Raw genomic sequence first — 24,265 nt, 5'->3', positions numbered from 1 at the left:
TTGGACCAACAGAACAAAATAGTGAATAAGACAGATGCCATCTCTGCTCCAAGACTAAACAGTAATGTCAGCTATGGACTTAGCTGCTGGTTCATGGGTTGTAACAAACAACCACTCCAGTGCAGGATTTTGATGGTGGGGGGTGGGGGGGGGTATATGGGAACTCTGTATCTTCCACTCAGTTTTGCTGTGAATCCAAAACTATTCTAAACCATAAAGTGTTGTTAATAAAAGAAACAGTATTTTTAAAAAGTCCTTTCAAGATGTTTAAGCCAGGGAATGATATGCTTACATTGTTTTAAAACTGTCCTTTCCCAACATGTTTCCAACATCTCACCATATTTCTTCACCTACTTTCAACATCCAAAGCAACATTAAAGTCCTAACTGTTCAAACATTTCCAGGTCAATAATTTACCTCACTGTGAAATGTCTACAAATGAATACCTGGAAACAACTTAGCAAAAGTATCAGTGGACAGGTTCCACAGAAGGTGCTGGAAGGAATACAGAAACATATCAGAGGCCCTTAAACTAATGATCTCTGCCTGAGTTCTCCCTGTGCAAACCCATCAGGGACTGTGCTCCATAAAAGCTCAGAAGCCGCAAAGCTAATGGATCCACGAATGCAGGCTAATGAGCAATTCTGTAGTCTGTTGTGAGAAATACAGAGAGATGGCCCTGAAATAAGTGGAAAACAAGTAAAAAAAAAACATTTAATGAATTTTTGTGCTTCATACATATTTAATGTTTGTAATAATAAGTAATAGAAAACCACAGTAGACTTCTTAGATTTTAGAAAAAAATTTATTACAGTAAAAATTCCCCAAAAAATGTATAAACATTATTGTTAATAGTAAGACTTACTTCAAAGAAGAAGATTAATTATCTTAAATGTAAATACAAATGAGATAACATTTTTCAAAAATCACCTTAGTGAATGTTTTCTTTTTCTTTATTGTGGTAAAATATACATAAAATTTACAATTTTAACAGTTTTAAGATGTACATTTCAGTGGTATTAAGAGCATTCACAATTTTTAAAATATGTTTTTATTGATTTCAGAGAGGAAGGAAGAAGGACAGAGAGAGAGAAACATCAATGATGAGAGAGAATAATTGATTGGCTGCCTCCTGCATGCCACACTGGGGATCAAGCCCGAAACCCAGGCATGTGCCCTTGACCAGAATCAAACCCGGGACCCTTCAGTCCACAGGCTGATGCTCTATCCACTGAGCCAAACCTGCTAGGGCCATTCACAACTTTTGATGAGAGCATCATTGATCAGCTGCCTCCTGCGTGCCTCCTGGGGATTGAGCCCACAACCCAGGTATGTGAACTCTGGTTCATAGGTCGATGCTCAACCATTGAGACACACTGGCCGGGCTCCAGAATTTTTTAAACATTCCAAACAAACTTTGCACCCATTAAACACTGACACTCCATTTCTTCCTCCCCTAGGCCCTAGCAACTTCTAGTCCACTTTCCATGTCCATGAATTGAGTGTCTCTAAGTACCTCATGTAAGTGTAATCATACAATACTTGTACTTTGTGTCTGGCTTATTTCACTTAGTATCATGTCTTCAAGGTTCATTCATGCTGTAGCAAATTTTAGAACTTCATCCCTTTTTATTTTTTAAAAAATATATTTTATTGATTTCAGAGAGGACGGGAGAGGGAGAGAGAGATAGAAACATCAGTGATGAGAGAGAATCATTGTTTTGCTGTCTCCTGCACACCCCCTACTACTAGGGATTGAGCCCACAACCCAGGCATGTGCCCTTGACTGGAATCGAACCTGGGACTCTTCAGTCCACAGGCCGATGCTCTATCCACTGAGCCAAACCAGCTATGGGTCTTCATCCCTTTTTAAAAGTGACTAATATTTTATTGTATGTATATATACTATCTTCTTTTTATCCATTCATCTGTTGATGGACATAGTAGACTCTTAACTGATGAGAAACATGATAAAAAAATCATGTTTGAGGAGGACGACTCTGACAGCTGTGCTTTTCCAAATCAGATCTCAGGATATATGATCTATTTTTTTTTCAAATTTATCAATTTAATTATTTTAACAGTTTCAGAAAGTTATAAAAAAATAAATGCAACTTTATAGTTAATTATCAGTAGTGCTGTAAGAAGAAAAGTATATGCCATGGAGATGCTTAGAAAATCCAAAGTTGCAGATTTTGTTAATGAGAGGGAGGGGTCATGAGTCTTGATCTCAAGCTTCAGCAAAGTAAATAAAGCCAAAGTCAATTTCCAGGGGTTTGTATGTCTGTTTGTTTGCTTGGTGGCTTTTTGTTTTTTTTCCCCCAGATCCAAGAACTGCCAAGTCACACCCCTGCACAAGACTTTGCCTCCTAACAAGCACTCGGGCAGTTCCTCATGTTGAGAAGCTGAGATGGAGCTGCTGGGAGTCACGACTCCTGTTTTTATTATTTTTGTCATTTGCCTGGTTTTCCTTTGGGTGTGGAAAGAAGGTCGTAAATGGGGACGGCTCCCACCGGGCCCCACTCCCCTGCCCATCATTGGGAATCTGATGCAGCTAAACCTGAAGGACATCCCTGCATCTCTCAGCAAGGTAAGGGGGTTTCATTCTGGGGCTGGCCATCTTCACCTTCTGGCTCTGCACCTGAGACCAGTGCAGGCTGGCTCTCCTCCCTCAATCTTCCTTTTTTAAAAAAATATATTTTATTGGTTTTATACAGAGAGGAAGGGAGAGGGATAGAGAGCTAGAGACATCAATGAGAGAGAAACAACGATCAGCTGCCTCCTGCACACCCCGCCGGGGATGTGCCTGCAACCTTCAGTCTGCAGGCCGATGCTCCGTCCACTGAGCCAAACCGGGTAGGGCTTCAGTCTTTCTTTCTTTGACTCACCACCGAGGCACTTTGGAATGTCTAATTCGTATTATAAAACATATCCTCTTTCTTTCTGGACTGGACACTTGCAAGCAGGGAGTGAGGTATGTTGACCAGAAATGTAGGTTGGATTTCAGTGCATAAGAACATTCTGCAATCAGAACTTACTTTAATATAAAGGCTTCCAATCCCTTCAGCATATAACACCAAAAGGCAAGCCCAGCAAATGTAAGAATGTGTCAAGTGTCCTATGTGATTATTGTTGTTGCGTCTGTTTTACACTAAATGATCTAGAGGAGGTGTCGTGTTCCTCACTCCCCTCCCCAGCATCTCGCTCTGATACAGCCCAGCTCTGCTACCCTGACTGACATTCATTCCTTGGCAAATATGAGAAAAGATATTATCACCAGCAGTTTATCATGCAAGAATATATTCTCCAGAACAGCCTAATGTCTATCAATGGATAAATAAAGGAAATGTGGGATATCTGTCATCTATAATCTATCACCTGTTCTGTCTCACACACATGGAATATTATTTAGCCTTAAAACAGTGGTTCTCAACCTGTGGGTCGCTACCCCTTTGGCGGTCAAATGACCCTTTCACAGGGGTCGCCTAAGACCATCCTGCATATCAGATATTTACATTACCATTCACAACAGTAGCAACATTACAGTTATGAAGTAGCAATGAAAATAATTTTATGGTTGGGTCACAACATGAGGAACTGTATTTAAAGGGCCAGAAGGTTGAGAACCACTGCCTCAAAAGAAGGAAATCCTGCTATTTAAAACATGGATGAACCTAGAAGACATGATCCTAAGTAATATATCAAACACAGAAAGACAAATACGGCGTGATCTCACTTACATGTGGGATCTAAAATACTCAAACTTATAGAAGTAGAGAGCAGAATGGTGTTTAAAAACTATACCCCAATTGTTGGCTGTTTTACTTTTTTTATTGTTTAAAGTATTACAAATAGTAGTACCTATGTCTCCTTTTCCCCCCATAGACCTCCCCCGGGCCTCCCCCACCCCTGGCATACGCCCTTACCGCCCCCCCCCCCCGCCCCGTGTCTGTGTCCATTGGTTATGCTTATATGCATGCATACAAGTCCTTTGGTTGATCACTTACCCCCCCCCCCACCCCACCCCACCCCTGCAAACCTCCCCTGCCTTCCCGCTGAAGTTTGATACTCTCCTTTTCTTCTTGGAACAATGCTATCAGAAATATATAGGCTTCTTCCTTTTTCATATCTGCTTAGTGAGCTTCCCGCGAGCTCATGTCCTGGCTGCTTCCTTCTCATCTTTAGTTGAACCTTAAATCTTACCTCCTCATAGATTCCTAACCTCTCTGTTTTGTTAAGTTTTCCCATTAACATCCAACATAGTGCACTCTATCCCTTTCATAGAATTATGCTCAATTTGTATTGCAAATATCATTTGCTGCCTGTCACTTTCACTAGACTCTAAATTCAGTGGGGGCTCCTGGGCTGTACACAGTGTCTGACACAGTACAGGTGCTTAGTAAATATTTGCTTAATGGTTGCATACTATAAATGAAGGAAAGGGTGAACCCATGACTATAACCTGGGTTAAATTTCTAAAATGAAATGGATGGGGCAAAGTCTAAGTTATATATAAATTATTACTTAATTTCTACCCAAGTCTACAGTGGAGAGATTTTGCAATAGTGTTTATGTACCTGCTTGAATCTTTTTCCAGTTAGCCAAAGAGTACGGCCCTGTTTACACGTTGTACGTTGGATCCAAGCCCACTGTGGTCTTGCATGGATATGAGGCGGTGAAGGAAGCTCTGATCGATCAGGGTGATGAATTCCTTGGCAGAGGACCTATTCCAATTATTTCAGATTTCCAAAAAGGACATGGTATGTTTCAAATCAAAATGTGGGTTCATTTTCTTTAGCAAAAAAATGACTGACAGTAAGTGTCTGATCTGCACCAAGCAACTGATTAGATGCTACAATACTGCAATGTAATTCTGAGTTAGTGCAGACTCCATAGGTTAAGGGCGTTTTCCCCAACAACACTGAGCTCACTTCGGAGGCTAGCCATAAGTTCAGGGATTCCCAGGTCATCCATACTTCTGACCAACTGGTGAAAAATTCCGGGGTTCCCATGACCTCCTCCGGTTTAATAACTGGTAAAATAATTCACAGAACTCAGGAAGGTGCTAGCTTGTAATTACAGTTTTATCATATGAAGGATGCAAATGAAGAGACAGTGAGGGCACGGTTTGAGAGGGTCCCAAATGCAGAGCTTCTGTTTCTGTGTCCTCTCGCTAGAAATGAGAATGTTACCCATTGATGTGTTCGGCAGCCAGGAGCTCACCTGGGCTTTGGTGTCCAGAGCTATTCCATGGCCATGATGGACTGAGCCATTGATTACAATCTCTAGTTCCTTCCACTCCCTGAAAGTTGAGGGATCAGTTGATATCCTTCGGTTCAAAACCCCAACCTTCTAAATCCATAGTTGGTCTTTCTGGCATAGCCAGCTCCATCTTTGTTTTTATTTTTATTGTGTAATACTTGATATATGTAAAGAAATATGTGTACTATATACCTCAAAAACCACTTAAAATTATAAAATTGAAGTCCCAGAGAAATGTAAACTTAATTCCATTAAATAGCAAAATTCAACTGAGGGAAGTTGAAGCTCTAATTGGTTTTATGAAGCTGTTCATATATTGGACAACACCCCACATATATGAGGAGGACCTCTGAGAGGTTGTACAAAGTGGAAGGTTTTAATAGATGGGTGTGGGAGGGGAGTTAATAGCAAAAGGAAAGAAATAATTATTTGTAGGCCAGGTCGTCTACTGTTTTGGAGAAAGGGAATGGCAGGAGTTTTATCATGCAGATTACCTTGCTGGAATAGATCAGGAAATTCTGTGCTGATTGGTTAAAAATTCCTCTCCTGGGAGAGGCTGAAACTGCAATCAGGTTATTAAGTTTTGGTTTGGTGACTGGCTTAGCAAAAGTGACTCCATTTCGGCCTGTATTTCTTTTATTAACAATTCCCTCCTTTTGACCAAACATCAGTCCGAGAGATAAAGTCAAATTGTCAGTCATTAGTGCCACTCTCCACGCCTGCTCTGTAGTTATGGAAGCTTTTATTGATCCTCTGTGTGATAGGCACAGGTCACGATGTTTTTGTTTAACCCGTGTGATACTCACTCATAGGTCACATCTTTGGATTCGTAGTCCTTAAATAGGTGTTGGTTGTCGCGTAGGACTCCCTCCACGTCCCGCATGGAGTAGGGTTCAGTACTGAAAGAGGGGCCGCACACAAATGAGAAAAAAGACACGAGATAATTTTGCAATATTGGAGGACCAGGCGGGCAAGTCCAACTCAAGGAGAGGGACTTCCACCTAAGCTAAGGCTGCTCCGATCTTTTATTGAGGTCGGGGTAGCCTTAGGTAAGGAGATTTCAATGACACATGGATTAGCTCATCGGTAGACAATTTCCAGAAATAGGCAGGGTATCTGATCAACAATAATCAACAAGGATCTACACAAGTATCTAAGAAATTCAGTGAACTAAGGTGGGGATGATGCTTTAGCTAGATTAACTGGGTGGTGTCTTAATTAACTGGGTGATGCACAGCCCTGACCTTTGCTAGGACTTTCAAGCCTTGACTTTTGCCAGGACTTTCAAGGGCTACTAGCTTTTGGGGGGGTCTCTGTCTAAACTCAGCTCGTGAAGACAATGAATGGACTCCGGCAGTTGGTGTGTATTTTGATGTTCCAGTCTTAGATCATTTGCTTAGATCAGTTAGCAGCTGCCAACGCGCATTGACTTTTGAGAGGATACAACATGCTGATGAAACTGATGGTGCATCAGGAGAAATATGAAATTCAGACTAAGTAACAGGTTTTGAACAAAGGAAGAAATTAGAACGCATTGGTATGGAACATACGGGGTTCCTTTGCTCCTTTCTTCGTCTCTTTTGGACGAGGCTAACATTCATTGTAGTGAATTCACAGAAGATTAAGATCCTAAATCCCATATTGCTTTGCTTTGCTTATCCTCTCAGAGAAAATCACAGCGAGAACTACACCACACGTTGGAGGCGTATGAAGTATAAAAACAGACACCCAGGAAAGGAGTGTGTGAGAATACGTGCCACTTTTGACCATTTTTAAGAAAACCAGACAGAGAGAGGTCTCTTCCCACGTTTGGGAATGTTTTCCCCTGGCCAAGGATTCCCCTGCCCCGTCCCATCGTCTCAGCCCCCTGTTGGCCAGAGCATGGGTTTTCTTTTCTTTGTGACAAATAAATATTTCACCCAAACCCCGAATAGGTTGTGCTTTTCGATTGCCATTTGCTGAATCCCTGCCAAGGGGCCCTGGGAAGAGATCAGCTTTGAGGAAAACCCCGCTCCTTGCTCTCCCTAGGAATCCTTTTCAGCAATGGAGAGACGTGGAAGCAGATGCGGCGCTTCTCCCTCATGACCCTGAGGAACTTCGGGATGGGGAAGAGGAGCATCGAGGAGAGGGTCCAGGAGGAAGCCCAGTTCCTGGTGGAGGAGCTCAGAAAGACAGAGGGTGAATCCCACTGATCAGCCCTCTGGGGGCAAGGGGGCTTCCTGCACCCCCCCACCCACACCCCCCACCCCACCCCCGGCAAAGCTCCACCTTTCGGAATCACTCCCAGGCCCACAACCTGCTCTATTCACAGGGAGCTGGCTGGGAAGAGGGGTGGGAGAAAGTGACACAGAGCTTTCAGGTAGGACTCTCACGCCCTCTAGTCTGGACTCATTTCCCACCCTCAGCACTTACTGGACACGGAAATTTGGACAAGTTTCTTAACTTTTCTAAGATGCACTTTCCACATCTGAAAAATAGAGCTAAAAAAGTCAAACCTCCAAATGAGAGTTCAATAATATAGTTTGCAAGACAATTACACAGTATCCAGCATGTACATGCTCTATAATATCATTTGTTGCTCTTATGACTATGAAAGTACTGTATTCCTATCCTATATAATAAAAGGGTAATATGCAAATTGACCCTAACAGCAGAATGACTGGTCACTATGACACACACTGACCACCAGGGGGCAGACGCTCAATGCAGGAGCTGCCCTCTGGTGGTCAGTGCGCTCCCACATGGGGGAGCTCTGCTGAGCCACAAGCCAGGCTGATGACTGCCAGCACAATGGTGGTGGTGGGAGCCTCTCCTGCCTCCTCAGCAGCGCTAAGGATGTCTGACTGTAGCTTAGGCCTGCTCCCCACTGGCAAGTGGACATCCCCCGAAGGCTCCCAGGCTGCCAGAGGGATGTCAGACTGCCAGTTTAGGCCTGATCCCCTGGGGAGCGGGCCTAAGCCAGTACGTGGACATAACCCGAGGGGTCCCAGACTGCAAGAAGGCACAGGCCGGACTGAGGGACCTCCCCAAGTGCACAAATTTTTGTGCACCGGGCCTCTAGTAATAACATAATCGATATTATTAGTAGCATAGTGTAATACTATCTAGTGTCAGCATTATTAGAAGGTGTTTACATCCTAATCTGGGGAAGTTTAGAGGAAATACATCCTACGTATAAGTCTGAGCAGGAAGAAGGTGCTGTTCTTGATGAAAATCCTAAATGTTAAGAGTTGTTCGTTTCTCATGTCAGCTCAGCCCTTTGACCCTACTTTGATCCTTTCACTTGCTCCCTGCAATGTGATCTGCTCCACCCTCTTCAACGAGCGTTTCCAGTACGACGATGAGAAGTTACTTTACCTGATGAGTTTGTTAAATGAAAATTCTAAGAAAATAAGCTCTCCATGGAACCAGGTAAGGCCGAGGCTGCATCTGTAGGGTGGTTGATCTCATTGGTCCAGGCTGAGTAAAGGGCTATGAGCTCACCTATTCCAGGAACAAGGGTTGATGTCAGCATTCACTGTCACCTTCCCTCCACGTATGTCAAGTGAATGAGTGCAATGGCAGTTATCCCAGCACCATTGGGGGGTTGCCCTCTGCTTGCCTCTATGGCTTTACTCACACAAAAGAGGACAGATAAAACATTCTCAGTTGCCTGGGTTTCTTTTCATTCTCTCCTGTATGACTCGGGGGTTGGCCAAAGCTGGGACGAGCAAGGAGACGGGCAGGGCCGCTCTCCTGTATGTTGTGATTGTCCTCCCTTCTCTTCTGCTTGGAAGTTGGAGGAAGGGATTGTGTCTGGCCAGACCACAGAGAGGGTTAGGCAGCCCATTCAGGAGCTCTGGTTCCTCTTTACAAACTGAATTTCAGTGTATCTCCCCTCCCCTCACTTTCAGATGTACAATCTGTGGCCAAAACTCATAAAGCATCTCCCTGGAGAGCACAGATCATTTTCCAAAAGGCTCACAAATGTTAAAAATTTCATTCTGGAAAAAGTGAAAGAGCATCAGGAGTCCCTGGATCAGAATAACCCTCGAGACTACATCGATTGTTTCCTCAGCAAGATGGAGCAGGTACTGTATGCACCGTCTCTCCCCAGCACCGCATCCTACCCTCCCATGGGTGTGCATGAGAGCACAGTCACACCATGGAGGGAATTCTTGATTGTTATGGCAATGGGGCACACTATTATCAGTAATTATAGAACTTCCCCTCCACGTCTATTTTCCTATAAGATAACTATCAATAGAAGTGTTTTTGAAGTGTTTCTGCTTTCCTATAAGGTTTGTTTCCCTCTGTTTTAAATTAAGTTAATATTAAATCTCTATAATCTTATTGCATAATAGATTTGGCTTATGCTAAGAATTAAATAAAACAGTGGAGTTCAACCTAGTTACTGAAGTTATAATTAGAACATAAATAAAATATATGTTAACATTTCCATTTTCTCCCTAACGCTCTTCATCAGCAAAGACTTTTAAAAACTAACTGAACTGTCCTGGCTGGTATTGCTCAGTTGGTTGAACATTGTCCCATGCACTGAAGGGTTGCTGGTTGGATTCCTGGTCAGGGCGCATGCCCAGGTTTCAGGCTCAATGTTTTGCTCTCACGTTGATGTTTCCCTCTCTTTCCCCCTTCCTCTCTCTTTAAAAATCATTAAAAATGTTTAAAACAACAATAACAACGAAAATGAACTGAACTTTCTCTTGTGAGGGAGTTTTAGATACTCAATATTCTTGATTCCAGATAAAGACAGCAAAGACTATAGGTAGGAAACGACAATGTGCCTAAAAATTTGAATTTCCACATGCAGAAATAATTGCATTCTAAAATGAATAGAAGGGACATAGTATAAAGAAACTGTGTGAAGAAAAACTTGATTCAGAGTTTTAAAAATAAAGCAAACTTAAAAACAAGTACTCTAGTACTTTCCTCAAATTTAAAAACCAATGGTATTAAAAGCCCACCAAAAATAATCAGCAATAAAAATAATCTAAATATATAGGAATATAGAAATTTTATTAACTAGTGTAATAGCATTAAACATTCAAATGTTTAGTGCCCGTTTTTATGCCAGGTGTGCGGGATACATCCACAAAGACTTAATCCTTATTATTTTTACTAGAATCATTTTAAAATAGGAAACTCACTATTTTTAAGTCCTGGATCAATTTATTGTCTAAACACTTTGTAGACCCCATGTAAAAAATTATGAGAGCCCTAACCGGTTTGGCTCAGTGGATAGAGCATCAGCCTGCGGACTGAAGGGTCCCAGGTTCGATTCTGGTCAAGGGCATGTACCTTGGTTGCCGGCACCTCCCCAGTAGGGAGTGTGCAGGCGGCAGCTGAATTGATGTTTCTCTCTCATTGATGTTTCTAACTTTCTATCCCTCTCCCTCTCCCTTCCTCTCTGTAAAAAATCAATAAAATATATATTTAAAAATTATGAGTGAAAATGTCCTACAAGTACAGTCTTCATATTAGAAATGCCATTATAATGAATGTCATGTGGGAGAAGGTGGGGCCGAGAGCATCTAAGTCAGTTTAAGTGAAGGAAACAGACCAGTTATAAATCAGTGCTTTCTCTACATTGTGTTTGCATAGAGTTTATCATCTGGTCTTTTTCATTAAATATAATAAAAGCAGATACCGTTCACTGAGTATTTGTATATTTGAGGCATAGTTCTAAGAGCTTCCATCCATTCATTAACTCTTTTCATCTTTATAATAAGCCTATGGAGCATGTTCTATTTTTTTTTTTATCTCCGTTTCACAGATTATGAAACTGAGTAGAGATTAAAGGAACTTGCCAAAGGCTCACATCTGTTCATTGATTAACCTCGGATTGAACCTTGGAGTTTTGATCCACAACTGACTTTTTTTTTTCTATCCACTACACAACAGTGCACAAAATGAAGCCAATTACTAGTAAAGGTGTGTGATTATGGAGCTCTGATAAGCCATTGCCTTCCTTTTAACTCCTATAGCCATTAACTCTCCCACCTACAGGAGAAACACAACCCCATGTCTGAATTTGACTTGGAGAACTTGGCAGTCTGTGGATCCAACTTGTTTGTGGCAGGAACAGAGACCACCAGTTCCACCCTGAGATACGGGCTCCTGCTCCTCATGAAACATCCAGAGGTGGAAGGTACAGCAAGCATTTCAGTGATCAGGGCACGAGGCGAGGGTGGGAAACACGGCTGACCGTGGCTGCTTTGCTTTCTCTGGGCCCCTTTCAGGGCACCATGCAAATGGCCATGTATGTGGTTTGCGTTTGTAGATTAGAACTCTGTCTAATAATGCTGATAAGGAGGAAGCACCTTTGAGAACTGAAAGGCTGTTGTTTAAACTGGAAGCAGAGGAACTTCTGAATCCTGAGTCTTATGTATGAGGTTCAATGCCACAGAGTAAGCCCTTGTCATATGAGAGCCCCGTGAGTCACGATGCTGGGTGCTCATCCTAGGCCTGTCAATGCCTGGCTGTGCGGCCTCAGACAAGTCATTTAATCTTTCAGGCCTCTCTTTTCCCAACTTGAAGATGGACCAGATTTCCCAAGGGGGATTTTTAGCTGTGATATAACAACAGTCAAAGATGAAATGTGGGTAGGTTGATTTTCTCAAGCGCATTCTCAGAGCACAGGCCTTATAAAGCCAGTGTTTATGCTGCTCAACAAAATGGTATTTACCATCCCCATAAAACTTGAAGGAGACTGGATGAAGGTGACAAAGAAGCAGCTCCCGCTAGAATGAGGATCAAACATGTCCCCCTACAGCTGCTTTGCCAGGAATCATGGGCTCAGCCATAATCCCTGCTGCAAAGGTCCTTGCCTCACCCGTACATGAGAACAAACCAATGAAGGCAGGAAGCTGAGAAGATAGTTAATCCAGCCTTTATGTTTCCTTCAGCAAGTCTCTGGCATTTACAGCAAAATAGAAAAGAGAAATTCCATCAGGAGCAGAGCAATGGGCTGTTTAGCAAAAGGGCTTTGACATTGGGAACCTTTTCTAGGCCATGTTCTGCTGCACATGGCAAGCATTTCAGATAATTCCCAGGTACCCAGGGAACACATCTCGTGAGTGGCATTCATGATTCCTGTCTCTGCAGCCAAAGTTCATGAAGAAATTGACAGTGTGATTGGACACAACCAGAGGCCCTCCTTGAAGGACAAGATGAAGATGCCTTACACAGAGGCTGTGCTGAATGAGATACAAAGATACATCACCCTCCTTCCGTCTAATTTACCACATGCCATGACCAAGGACACGAAATTCAGACAATATGTCATCCCCAAGGTTAGATGTGTCTGGGAAAACGGACTGGGACAGGAGGGGCGGTGCGGTCCCTCAGTGGGGCCGTGAGAGGCTCTCCGTTCTATTGCAGGAGGAGAGCAGTCAGAGTCAGATGGCCGTGGTTGGAAATCTGTCACTGCGCGCAGTGCACCCTCAGGTCACTCTGGCAGCGGTTCTCAACCTGTGGGTCGCGACCCCTTTGGCGGTTGAACGACCCTTTCACAGGGGTCGCCCAAGACCATCCTGCATATCAGATATTTACATTTACGATTCATAACAGTAGCAACATTACAGTTATGAAGTAGCAACGAAAATAATTTTATGGTTGGGTCACAACATGAGGAACTGTATTTAAAGGGCCAGACGGTTGAGAACCACTGCTCTAAGGTAATTAAGCCAGTATCGATCTTCTTTAACCCAAATGTTCTCCTCCCAGAACTTTATGTATTGGCCATTGGAGATGTTGCCGCTCCTGACAGTTAACATTTGTAGGGCACTTAGCATTTACCAAAACTTACGTGCTCACTAGGGATATAGTCAGTCTCCTGTAGTGATTAGGGGCTTAGGTTTTACATTTAAATAGTTCCAGAGCATAGAAGAGGAAGAAAAAGTGCCAACCTGATCAAAATATTGCAAAACAGAAAAAAAATACTACAAAACAGCCACCGATCTTACTTAAAACTATCAATGCAAACGTGTATTAGTACATTAAGTCTAGCATCACATTACAAACCTCACATCACCAAGAAATTGAGATCCTTAAGAACACAGGAATGGTCTAACACCAGGAAATCTAGTTTAATAAAATTCGCCATATAAATAAATAAAATTTAGGAGAAAACTCATATGATAATCTCATTTGTACAGAAAATACTTTTGATAATATTCAATGGCCATTTTAATTAAAAAATTATTTTCAAATTATAATTGACATTTAATATTATATTAGTTTTAGTCATTAGTATAGTGGTTAGACATTTATATACCTTTCAGAGTGGTCCCTCTGATAAGTCTAGGACCCACCTGGTACCATACATATTATTACAATTTTATTGACTATGTTCCCTATGCTGTACTTTACATCCCTGTGACTATTTATAACTGCCTATTTGTACTTCATTTTTATTTTTTAACCCTTAATAAAGGAGGAATAGACGAACATCTCTTTAGCCAGAATAAAAAAATGAATTTCCCAATCTTGCTTATTGATGAAAGATTAAAAGCATTCCTAAGTAGGAATAAAACAAGGCTATCTACCAGTACTAATATTATGCAAACAGAATTAGAAAAAAATAGTGAGATAAAACATTCCAAACAAAGAAGCAACTTTGTAAACGATATAATTATACCTGGAAATAAAAGAAAATTAGCCAAAGCACAATTGCAAAAACAGAATTATTCAGTGGTTAGGTACAAATTTATTATTTAAAAAAATCGATTGCCACCTATATAAAATAAAAATGATTTTTAAAATAGAATGAAGATACGTTTTCATTAATAAAAACAAGGATAAAATATTTAGGAATAAACTGAACAAAAACATTCAAGATCTATTAAAAGAAAACTGAAATGTTAATGAGAGATATAAATTGAATAAATTACAGGATTTATTCTGCATTTGGGTAGAAAAGTAGCAGTTATCCCCAAATCAAAAAATCTATACATTTATGAGATCTCAATGAAAATATCAACCAGATTTTCTTGGAACTAAGCTAGCAGATCCTAAATTTGATATGGAAAAAAAAAATACATAATCAGGGGTAGGTCTTACCAAATGTTAGAATGTAATACAAAGTCACAGTTATTAAAGCAGTGTAATATACCTTCCTGAAAAGACAGGTCAAGGAATAAAGTCTAGAAATACACTTAATTATACATGAAAACTTCATACTTGATGAAGGTGTCTTCCACTTAGAGCAGCGGTTCTCAACCTGTGGGTCACGACCCCTTTGGGGGTCGAATGACCCTTTCACAGGGGTCGCCTAAGACCCTCGGAAAACACATATATAATTACATATTGTTTTTGGGATTAATCACTAGGCTTTCATTATGTTCAATTTGTAACAATGAAATTGGGGGTCACCACAACATGAGGAGCTGTATGAAAGGGTCGCGGCGTTAGGAAGGTTGGGAACCGCTGCCTTAGAGGGACAATATGGAATATTCAACAGAGGTGAGAAAACTCTTGGGGGAGTTGGAAAATAATAACAGATCCCTGCCTCATATCTTACATGAAACTTTATTCTTGGTGGCTCAAATATACACACATAGAATATTAAACTGTAGAAGTACTAGGAATAAAAGCGGTGACTTTTTTTTTTTCTTCTAGAATTTCAGAGTTCTAAAAGACTTCTAACATTGACTCCCAACACCAAAAAAAGAGAGGAGTAAGAGGGCCCTGTATTTAAAAATCGATAAATTTGGCTATATGCAAATAAGAAAAATCTGCCTGGAAAAATAAAGTCAAAAGCTAAATGACAAACTGAGAGGAAGTTTTGCATGGTTCATAAGAGGAAAGAACTAATTACTGAAAAATAAAATGAACTCCTATAGTCAGTTTGAACAAACCCAAAACCAACAGATGCAGAACGTGAAAAACAAAATTAAAGTTTGAGTAAAAATAATTACAAATGGTTTTTTAATGTGTAAAAATATACTCACACAATGAAATATAATGAAAATAATAATTCTAAAGAAAAGTTTTTTTACTTATCATAGTATGTTGGCAGGGTGTAAAACAGCATATAGTTTTGCTAGTGGTATAAATTGGTGTAACCTCTATGGAAGACAATGTGGTAATATCTATTAAAATTCAAAACACACATACAACTTGAAGAGTAGTTCCACTACTAGGAATTTATCCTTTGCGTACTTTCTATAAAATAAGAATATTTATTGCAGCAATATTTGTGATACTTGAAGATTGGGAAACCCCCAAATGTTCATTTACAAAGGACTTTAACACTTCCTTTATTTCTATAAAGTGGAATACTATGCAAGCTGCAGCACACTATTGGATACTACTTTTGTGTGAAAATAGTGGAGGATATATGTCTATAAGTGTCCTTTCTTTAAATCCGTAAGATATCTCCCAAAGGATGGATCATAAAATGCTAATAGTAATTACACCAAGAAGAAAACCAGAGGACTTGAGTATAAGAAGAGAGACTTATTTTTACTTTATACCCTTTTCTACATATTTTGGGGTATTTTATTCCATGTGCATGTATTGCCCCTCCAATAATTCTAAAGTCACATTTAAGGACATAGAAAATAAAGTGAAAATGGAAAAAAGGCAGCTTTCACTTAGATGCTTTATGATCAGGTAGAACTTGGGCAAATTCTAAGTATGCCACTTGCTAACAGTGTAACCTTAAGTAAGCTATTTTTCCTCTCTGAATCTCAATGTCCTCACTTATAAATTAGAACAAGAAGAGAGCCTGCTGGATACAGTTGCAGTGAGAATTAAATACACTTTATAAACAGCTAAGCACAGTGGTAGCTTTTAATATTGTTTTGTCACTTAAGCCTCACAGAAATCTGTAAATTAGGAGGAAAGCCTGTGTTTTTGTTACCTCATCCCATTTTTCAAATGAGGGAAGGGGAGTCTGATTCAGTAGGTTCAAGTTTGCGTATCTCACTTTCTTCCATTCACACCTGAATTCAGAAAGGAACAAATTGTAGAAAAGTAGACTCTTCCGATTTGAGGCAGCAATTCCAGTAAAGGTCATGTCTAGACAATGTGGGTGGCAAACCCCCGCTTATCAACAATAACTGGTTACCTCACATTGATCATGACACCACTCTTCCCAAAGAGAATTATCTCGTTACTCAATAAGTATTGTATGATAATAGCATGTATAAAATAGCCATAACTCAAGACAGTCACTCCCCAGGCAAGCTTAAGAGTGCTCAGTCCTATTCCATCCACTAATTAGGAGTGTCAGCCTTGTTAATGGATCAAGGATAGGCACGATCAAGTACAATCCCTCTCTCTTTTCTGGTTTCAGGGCACCACAGTATTGCCATTATTGTCTTCAGTCTTGCTGGACTGCAAGGAGTTCCCCAATCCAGAGACGTTTGACCCAGGCCACTTTTTGGATAAAAATGGCAGCCTCAGGAAAACAGATTACTTCATACCCTTTTCCCTTGGTAAATACAAGTAAATCCATCCACACCATACACCTGCACGTTTTGGACAACTTTTTAGCTTCACTGAGATTTTGGCATAACTAAGTAATCCCTGGATGATAGCGAAGTTGATCATGTGAAACTGTTACAGTTTCTGATGTAACTGTATGGAGCCACTTCAGTCTGTGCACCAGTAGGATTAGAGAAGTCACCCAGGGACTGTTTTGTTGTTGGGTAACTGAGTATAATGCCAGTTTTTAAAGAAACCGAAGTCAAGCCAATTCAAATGCTACATGTTACCAGATGACAGAGGGACCTGCTTTTGCAGACTCTTATCTGTTGATTTCCCCTTTGTAATATTGACTTTTCCAAAACAAATGTACACGTTTTTTCCTTCTTTTAAAATTACTAATGATTATTAACTTTCTGATTCTTAGAGCCAGAGGCCATCAAAGAGACTTGGCGACTTCGTATTTTTTCTTCCCCTCTGAAACCTGAGCCCCGCCTACCCTTGCCTCTTTGCAAGAGCTGGTTGGCTCCCGGTTACTATTTTCCATAAGGTTATAAAGACAACTTAGGATTGGTCAGCACACTTTCTTCTTCTTTATCTTATTCAGTCATTTGCTAAGTATTTAACAAATAACAGTTAAGATGTTTTGTTTCTAATTACGGTGATAATATGTGTTCAACGTAAAAGATGGAAAATGCAGAAAAGCAAAAAAGAGAAAGAAATAAAAATTATTTGCCATTTCACTCTACAGAGATAACCACTGTTGTCTAAGTATACATAATAGATGTATATTTAAAAATAAAATCTGGTTCATTCTGTACAATCTTTGATCATTTATTTTCACTTAGTTTGTTGTGATAAAAGACAGACTGTGGTGTTAAATATTCTTCCACATTAACATATTTGGGTTTCATTGTGTGAAATGCAGTAGAATTTATTCCATTAGTTCGTTATAGATGGATATACAGTTTTCATCTGACTCATCAATATCATAAATAACAATGCAAGTGACATCCTAATAGATGCATCTCTCTTTCCTATGGCTAAATACCCAGAAGAAGAACAACCCAATTAAAGAGCGAACATTTCTTGAGAGAGTTTTGATATATACTGACAAATAATTGGCTTCTGGCAGTTGATAAAATTCCCTTTTCTGATCAGTGTTTTCCATGGCTCTTAGGGGCATATTGTATTGGTTGTCTTGGTTGGCACATTGTATCTGAATATGAGCTGTTTATTGTATTTGCATTTGGAGCGAACTAATGGGGATGTCTCCTCCTTCCAGGGAAACGGGCCTGTGTTGGCGAGGGCCTGGCCCGCGTGGAGCTGTTCCTCTTCCTCACCACCATCCTGCAAAACTTCTCCCTCAAGCCCCTGGTGGAGCCCAGGGAACTAGAGATCAAGCCCCTTGTTACTGGGCTTCTCAACGTTCCCCCGCCTTTTAAGCTGCGCCTTCTTCCTAGATGAAAGAACTTTCCTCTTGTAACAATTTGGTTCAAAGTAATTGCTTTTCCTCTTACTCCCCAATAGTCTTTCTCTTCATTTTAAATACTGTGTAGGACAGAAACACTACTCACTAAAAGCTTGATGGACATTTGTTTAAATCTGCAAATGCCTTGACAAAAAGGAGCTGGGTCCTGGAAACGCCAAGGGCACAAACACTGTATTCATACCCTGTACAGTTCTTTATAAACCACGCTGTGCAGAACCAAGACCAGGCCCACACAAGGCTTTTGTCGGGGATAATTAGCAATATAGTAGAGCCTTCACTCTTTCTGCGGCTTTGGACATATGCCGATTTTCAGCTGTTTTTCAAAACAGGGACGTTACTCTAATAGCCTATGTGTGTGACTTCTATTTCCAATTGAAAGCATGTATAGGATTTGTGCCACATTCACAAAATAAATCCTTACTTCCACAATAGATTTTCTTTGTATGTTTCACTTTATTTCAAGTCTCAAACATTTCTTTTCATGAGTTATGGCCCTCTACAGTTAGGATAAGATAAATACGTAGATGAACTTAAACAATAACCTATCACAAATCTCTCCCTGCCCCACCCTCATCTATTTGCAACTATTGATATGCATGGGGCTCAAAGAGGCTTCTTTTGTTTTTTTAGAAATATTTATATTGATTTCAGAGAGGAAGGGAGAGGGAGAGAGAGATAGAAACATCAATGACAAGAGAGAATCATTGATTGGCTGCATCCTGCACGCCCCCTACTGGGGATCAAGCCTGCAGCCCAGACATGTGCCCTGACTAGCAATCAAACTGTGATCTTTTGGTTCATAGGTCGACACTTAACCACTGAACCACACTGGCCAGGCTCATAGAGCCTTCTTGCATAAGATGTCAAACTTTGCACAGCCACATCCTATTCAGAAAGAGGTGAGAGGTGGATTTGGGGGTTGAAGAGCAAGAGGAGCTGCAAGGGAAGACTGAGCATTCCCAAGAGAACAGTGACCCAGAAAACAGCTGTAACTACCCCAGCAGTGGCCCAGCTGTGAGCAGCAGCTGCCACAAAAGGATGGTTCAAAAACCAGCAGGCAGCCCCACCTCCAGGGACCCTGGGGGGAAAGGAGCTTTAAAAGTAGAGCTGAGCTTCTGGGTAAATACCCCAAAGAACTGAAAGCAGGGACTTGAACTGGCATTTGACACCCATGTTCCTATGAGCATAATTCACAAGAGCCGAATGGTAGAAACAACCCAAATATCCATTGACAGATGAATGGATAACAAAATGTGACTATACATATATGTACAATGGAATATTATTCAGCCTCAACAGGGAAGAATATATATTCTATAAACGGTGGAAGAAGCCAGATAGAAAAGACCACATATTGTATGATTCCTTTATATGAAATATTCAGAATAGGCAAATCCACAGAGACAGAAAGTGGATTAGTGGTTGCTTAGGGCTAGAAAGTGACTACAAATGAGCACAGGATTTTCTTGGGGGTGATGAAAGTATTCTAAAATTAAGCTGTCGTGATGATTGCACAACTCTGCATATTCTAAAAACTATGGAACTGTATCCTTAAACAGGTGAATTTTATAGGATGTAAATCATATCTCAATACAGTTGTCTTTTCAAAAAGTACATATGCACAAGCACAAAATCATTAGTAATTAACACAATTGTCCTGATAAGTAGAAGCATATTAACAAGTAAGTACTCTATGGCTAATGGGCATCTTTGAAACCCTGCCTCAGGGCACATAGCAGTCAAAATTCAGGTTCAAGCATCCCAGCTCAAGGCCATCTGGAACATCAGTATGGAAGTGGGACAGGCCAGTGAAGGAAAGGGGAAGATCCCAGCACCAGGCATGACCATAACTAGAGGGAATCGGCCTACTTATGGGGAGTGAACAATTCAATCTAGAGCTTCCTAGGGGAGTGGGAAACTCAGGCTAGATTGGGGCTGATGTTGAAGTGGAATAGAAAGACAGGTGAAAAGCAGGATTCAGACTACAATATAGCTGTTAAGTGCTGTGTTGTCGTTCCCCCTGCTCAAAATAAAGTTGTTTCTTAACTATTCCTGTCTGCTAGACTCCTGTAGCAGCCAGGGATGCTTGGCCTCATACATAATTGTTAAAATAAATATTGACAGACTGGTGATTCTTGAAAAAAAAAAAAAAAAGAAAGACAGGTGAGATGAACTGAAAGTTATGCATAGGTCCTAGCTGGTAAATAGTAAGTATTTCTACAAATTTGCTATCACAGCAAGACAGGTTTAGAACAAAATATCTTTGATTTTAGTGATGTCAAATATTAAGTCTCAAAGACCTTACTTAACATAATCCAGTACAAAAAGTTATAATATAATTTTTGGTCAGTTCTAGCTCTGAATTTTTGGTGAACTTGCACTCAGCTTCATATTTATGGTCATTTGGGATGAAAACCCTCCATAAATTTCCAGTTCTCAGGGCTCTTATAGACCAAGTCCAAGAAGCTTGCTCAGGCTCCTCTTTCCTGTGTATCTTCTCTGTTAGTTTCTAACACATAAGAATATGTTTGATCTTCAATGACGACCCAGTTGCTTCAGGATGGACATAGAACAGAATAAAGCTAATAGGTTTGAAAGCTGATTATGTCTGACATTTTCTAGCTGTGTGACCTTAGGCAGGTCCAGACTTTCTCTGATCTTCATCTAAACAAATTGAAATTAGCAACACCTACCTTTTAGGTTAGAGAGTTGAGGATGTATATATTTTCCCTGGCAATTAGCAGGGGCTCATAAATGATGGCTTTTGTGTTATCAAGTCGTTGAAAATTCTATCATAGTCAGTGCAAATTCAAATTTTGATCTTTTAAGCCATTCATGGTTTTTTCCAGTCTGTTTCACGGTTTAATGTGAAAATTCCAGGCTTAGTCACTATTCAATCAATTAATATTTGTCATATTTCTCTGGTATAATATTGACATGTTGAATTCTTTTATTCTTATTACTAGAAGATTCGTGCAATAGGCCTTCCTTCCCCTGGCTGCCGGCACCGGTTTTCCTCCAGCACCTGGGACCCAGGCCTTTAGTCCGGCCGCAGCGGAGAAGCCAAGCCTCGAGGCTAGGCTTCTTGCCTCCGGCTGCAGTGGGGCTTCGAGGCTAGGATTTTCCGCTGTGGCCACAGTGAGTCTTAACTTCTCCGCTGCGGCCGCAGGGGAGAAACCAAGCCTCAAAAATCTTCACTCTTCACTCTAGCTGGAGCCTTCAGTCTTCACTCTGCACCTGCATATGCAAATTAACCGCCATCTTTGTTGGGTTGATTTGCATGATCACCCTGATTGGCTGGTGGGCATAGTGGAGTGACACCAATTTGCATGTTTCTCTTTTATTAGTGTAGATAATATTGAATTTCTCTGAATCTAAGATGCCATCTTTTTAAAAATATTTTCCAGCATCAGAGACAATAAAATGTGAAGTAAACAGCACCTTAGAATCAATGAAATATAGTTGCCACCTAGTATGTTTGGTCTGCTTACCAGGGCTGTTCAAAGTCTAAATTATGTTCGTCCTTTCTTTTCAATGACCAGATTACTTTGTGCCAGACTCTTCCAGTTAACCTCTGCCAGACACCCTGATACCCAATATGATGTCATATCAGAACACACATTGCATTCGTTTTTCAAACTCAGAAAGAACCTCTTTACTTCCAGCAGGGAAGATGACACAGGTACAGGCTGTTTACAAATTAGGCAACACTGGTACACAGAATGGGTTCAGAGTCCATGCCATCCAGCTTTCCATTGGCTAGCGGGCAGTCTGAACCAGCATGGCACTGAGCCAATGATGGCCCTGTGGGAAGTAGGGTTAGTGGGGACATGTGGAGGAGCCAGGGTTGCTGAAATCCCATTTAATCATCTCCTGTCCTGTTCTAAAGTCAACAAAATGTCAATGAAAAGGAGATAGCTCATTATTTGTTACAACTTTTCAACTGTATTTAATGCATGTTATATATCAAGTATAAGAGGAACTGGGAGTCCAGAAAGAAATACGACATTGTCTCTGGTCTTAAGAACCTTATATTTTAACCAAGGAAGATAACACACACACACACACACACACACACACACTCCAAAAGTAGAGGAAACCCCAGAAGCATTTCCCTTCTTGGAAACCCCTGAAGGGCTGCATTTAGAAAAAGCATATTCAAGAATATGTATTCCGGTTGAAGATAGTGGGAATGGAACATTGTGAATTGACTTCCAACTTTTGAAACCAACTGAAAGCAAAATAAAAGATCAAAAAAGAAAAAAGGAACTTCCCCCTCCGATAAATAAGGGAGAAGTTATGAACACAAGACTATGCAGAATGCCTGCCAAATGAGGAGAATTTTGAACTTAATCCGTGAGAACACAGAGCCAACACATCCCTGCACAGACTGTGGGAAAGAGATCAATTTAACTAAAATTAAGTGTCAGATTACGGAGCGTGGATTGAAAAATTGCCACTTAAGAATGAAATCTGTGCCCTAACCGGTTTGGCTCAGTGGATAGAGCGTCGGCCTGCGGACTGAAGGGTCCCAGGTTCGATTCCGGCCAAGGGCATGTACCTGGGTTGCGGGCACATTCCCAGTGGGAGATGTGCAGGAGGCAGCTGGTCGATGTTTCTCTCTCATCGATGTTTCTAACTCTCTATCCCTCTCCCTTCCTCTCTGTAAAAAATCAATAAAATATATATTTTTTTAAAAAAATGAAATCTGTGGTTGAAAACATCGGAGCATACCAATTGCCACCCCTTAATGGATTTTGTGCTGCTTTATTAGGGCCATTACTTGGGTTTCCAAGAAGGTAAACCCTCCTGGGTTTCCTCTAGTTTCTGAACCAGCTCACCCTCTCCTGCTGGATTTCCAATGCCCTCCAGGAACAGGCTGCTCCTCTGGCCCAGACAAACGCCCCTGGGGCCCCACCCCCTCATTGTCTTCACTCAGCCTGCCTCGCTTTTCAGTAACAGTTTGGCTACACTGTCCAGTGCGATGTATATAGTACTCATATTTATTATTTTCTTACTGCCTTGACTAGGATGCTTTCCCCTTCTGTCTATTCCTCAGGGACCGCAAATGCCATCTGTTTGAATCTGACTGCAGCATCTCTTCCCCCAGCAGCTCTTCTTGGGAAATGGCACCACCTGTTGCCCAAGTCAAGAACCTGGGGGCCCGTTCTAAATTCTTCCTTGTCACTCAGGTCCCAGATGCACTCGACCTCTAAGCTTCTAAGCCCGCTCCGTTTCCACTCTTGCGGATCCTCATAACTAACTGCCCCCTGTTTTCGCCTCCACTGCCAGAACCTCAGCCCCACTCTCATTCATCCTTACCTGAACCTGACTTCCTGCCTGGCTTCACCCCTCCCTCTGCACAGGTCACACTATAGCCAGCGTGGTCTTCCTTCCACGCCAGCCACAGCCAATCACATCGTGTCAACTTGCTTCCTCTGTTCAGATTCTTTGTCGGTTCTCCATTCTCCTTAGTTAAGTCCAAACTTCTCTCCCTCACCAAGGCCCTCATGACCTATGGTTTATGATCTTTCCAACGTCAGGTCGCCCCTCTTCCCCAACACCTCTCCTTTCTCCTCACCACACCAAACAACTTGCTATCTTTCTAAAGTCTCTGTAAATGTTTTTGCCATTTGAAAACAAGTATGGTAAAATACCAGCAGAGGACAGGTTTTGAACATATATATCCTCTCCCTCCATTTGGCTAACTCCTATTTGTGTTTCCAAACTAAGTTCAGGCATCATTTTCTCTAACCCTTTCCTATCACTTACCCCTGGTCTGATTTCAGTGTCACTCCTTGTATTTCAAAAAAACTCTGTGCATACTTCTCTACAAACATGGCATTATGCTATAATTGTGTTGTTGTTGTTGTTGTTGTTGTTGTGTGTGTGTGTGTGTGTTTTAACTTCCTTGATTAAAATATAAGGTCCTTCAGGCCAGAGAAAATACCTTATTTCTTTCTGGACTCCCAGTCCTTCCTATACTTGATATATAACGTGTATTAAGTACATGTTGAAAAGCTGTAACAAATAATGAACTATCTTTGTTCTCTTGGATAAGGTACTCAGGAGTGAAATTGT

At 41.0% G+C, this 24,265-nt stretch overlaps 1 protein-coding gene across 1 annotated transcript; it reads left to right on the top strand.

Moving 5' to 3' along the window:
* Positions 1 to 2,390: 2,390 nt before the first annotated feature.
* On the top strand, positions 2,391 to 18,159 carry LOC308528694 (cytochrome P450 2C44-like; the record flags this gene model as incomplete). The annotated part of the gene is made up of 9 exons (XM_081104444.1): positions 2,391 to 2,590; positions 4,598 to 4,760; positions 7,291 to 7,440; positions 8,513 to 8,673; positions 9,156 to 9,332; positions 11,269 to 11,410; positions 12,367 to 12,554; positions 16,562 to 16,703; positions 17,978 to 18,159. Exons 1-9 carry the CDS (start codon positions 2,411 to 2,413, stop codon positions 18,157 to 18,159), a joined length of 1,485 nt encoding a protein of 494 aa, XP_080960570.1. The 5' UTR covers positions 2,391 to 2,410.
* Between the last annotated feature and the right edge of the window lie 6,106 nt (positions 18,160 to 24,265).

Source organism: Myotis nattereri (assembly GCF_964212035.1).
Source record: "Myotis nattereri genome assembly, chromosome: 13".
Taxonomy (NCBI): Eukaryota; Metazoa; Chordata; class Mammalia; order Chiroptera; family Vespertilionidae; genus Myotis; species Myotis nattereri.
This window is presented reverse-complemented; position numbering and strand designations above follow the sequence as displayed.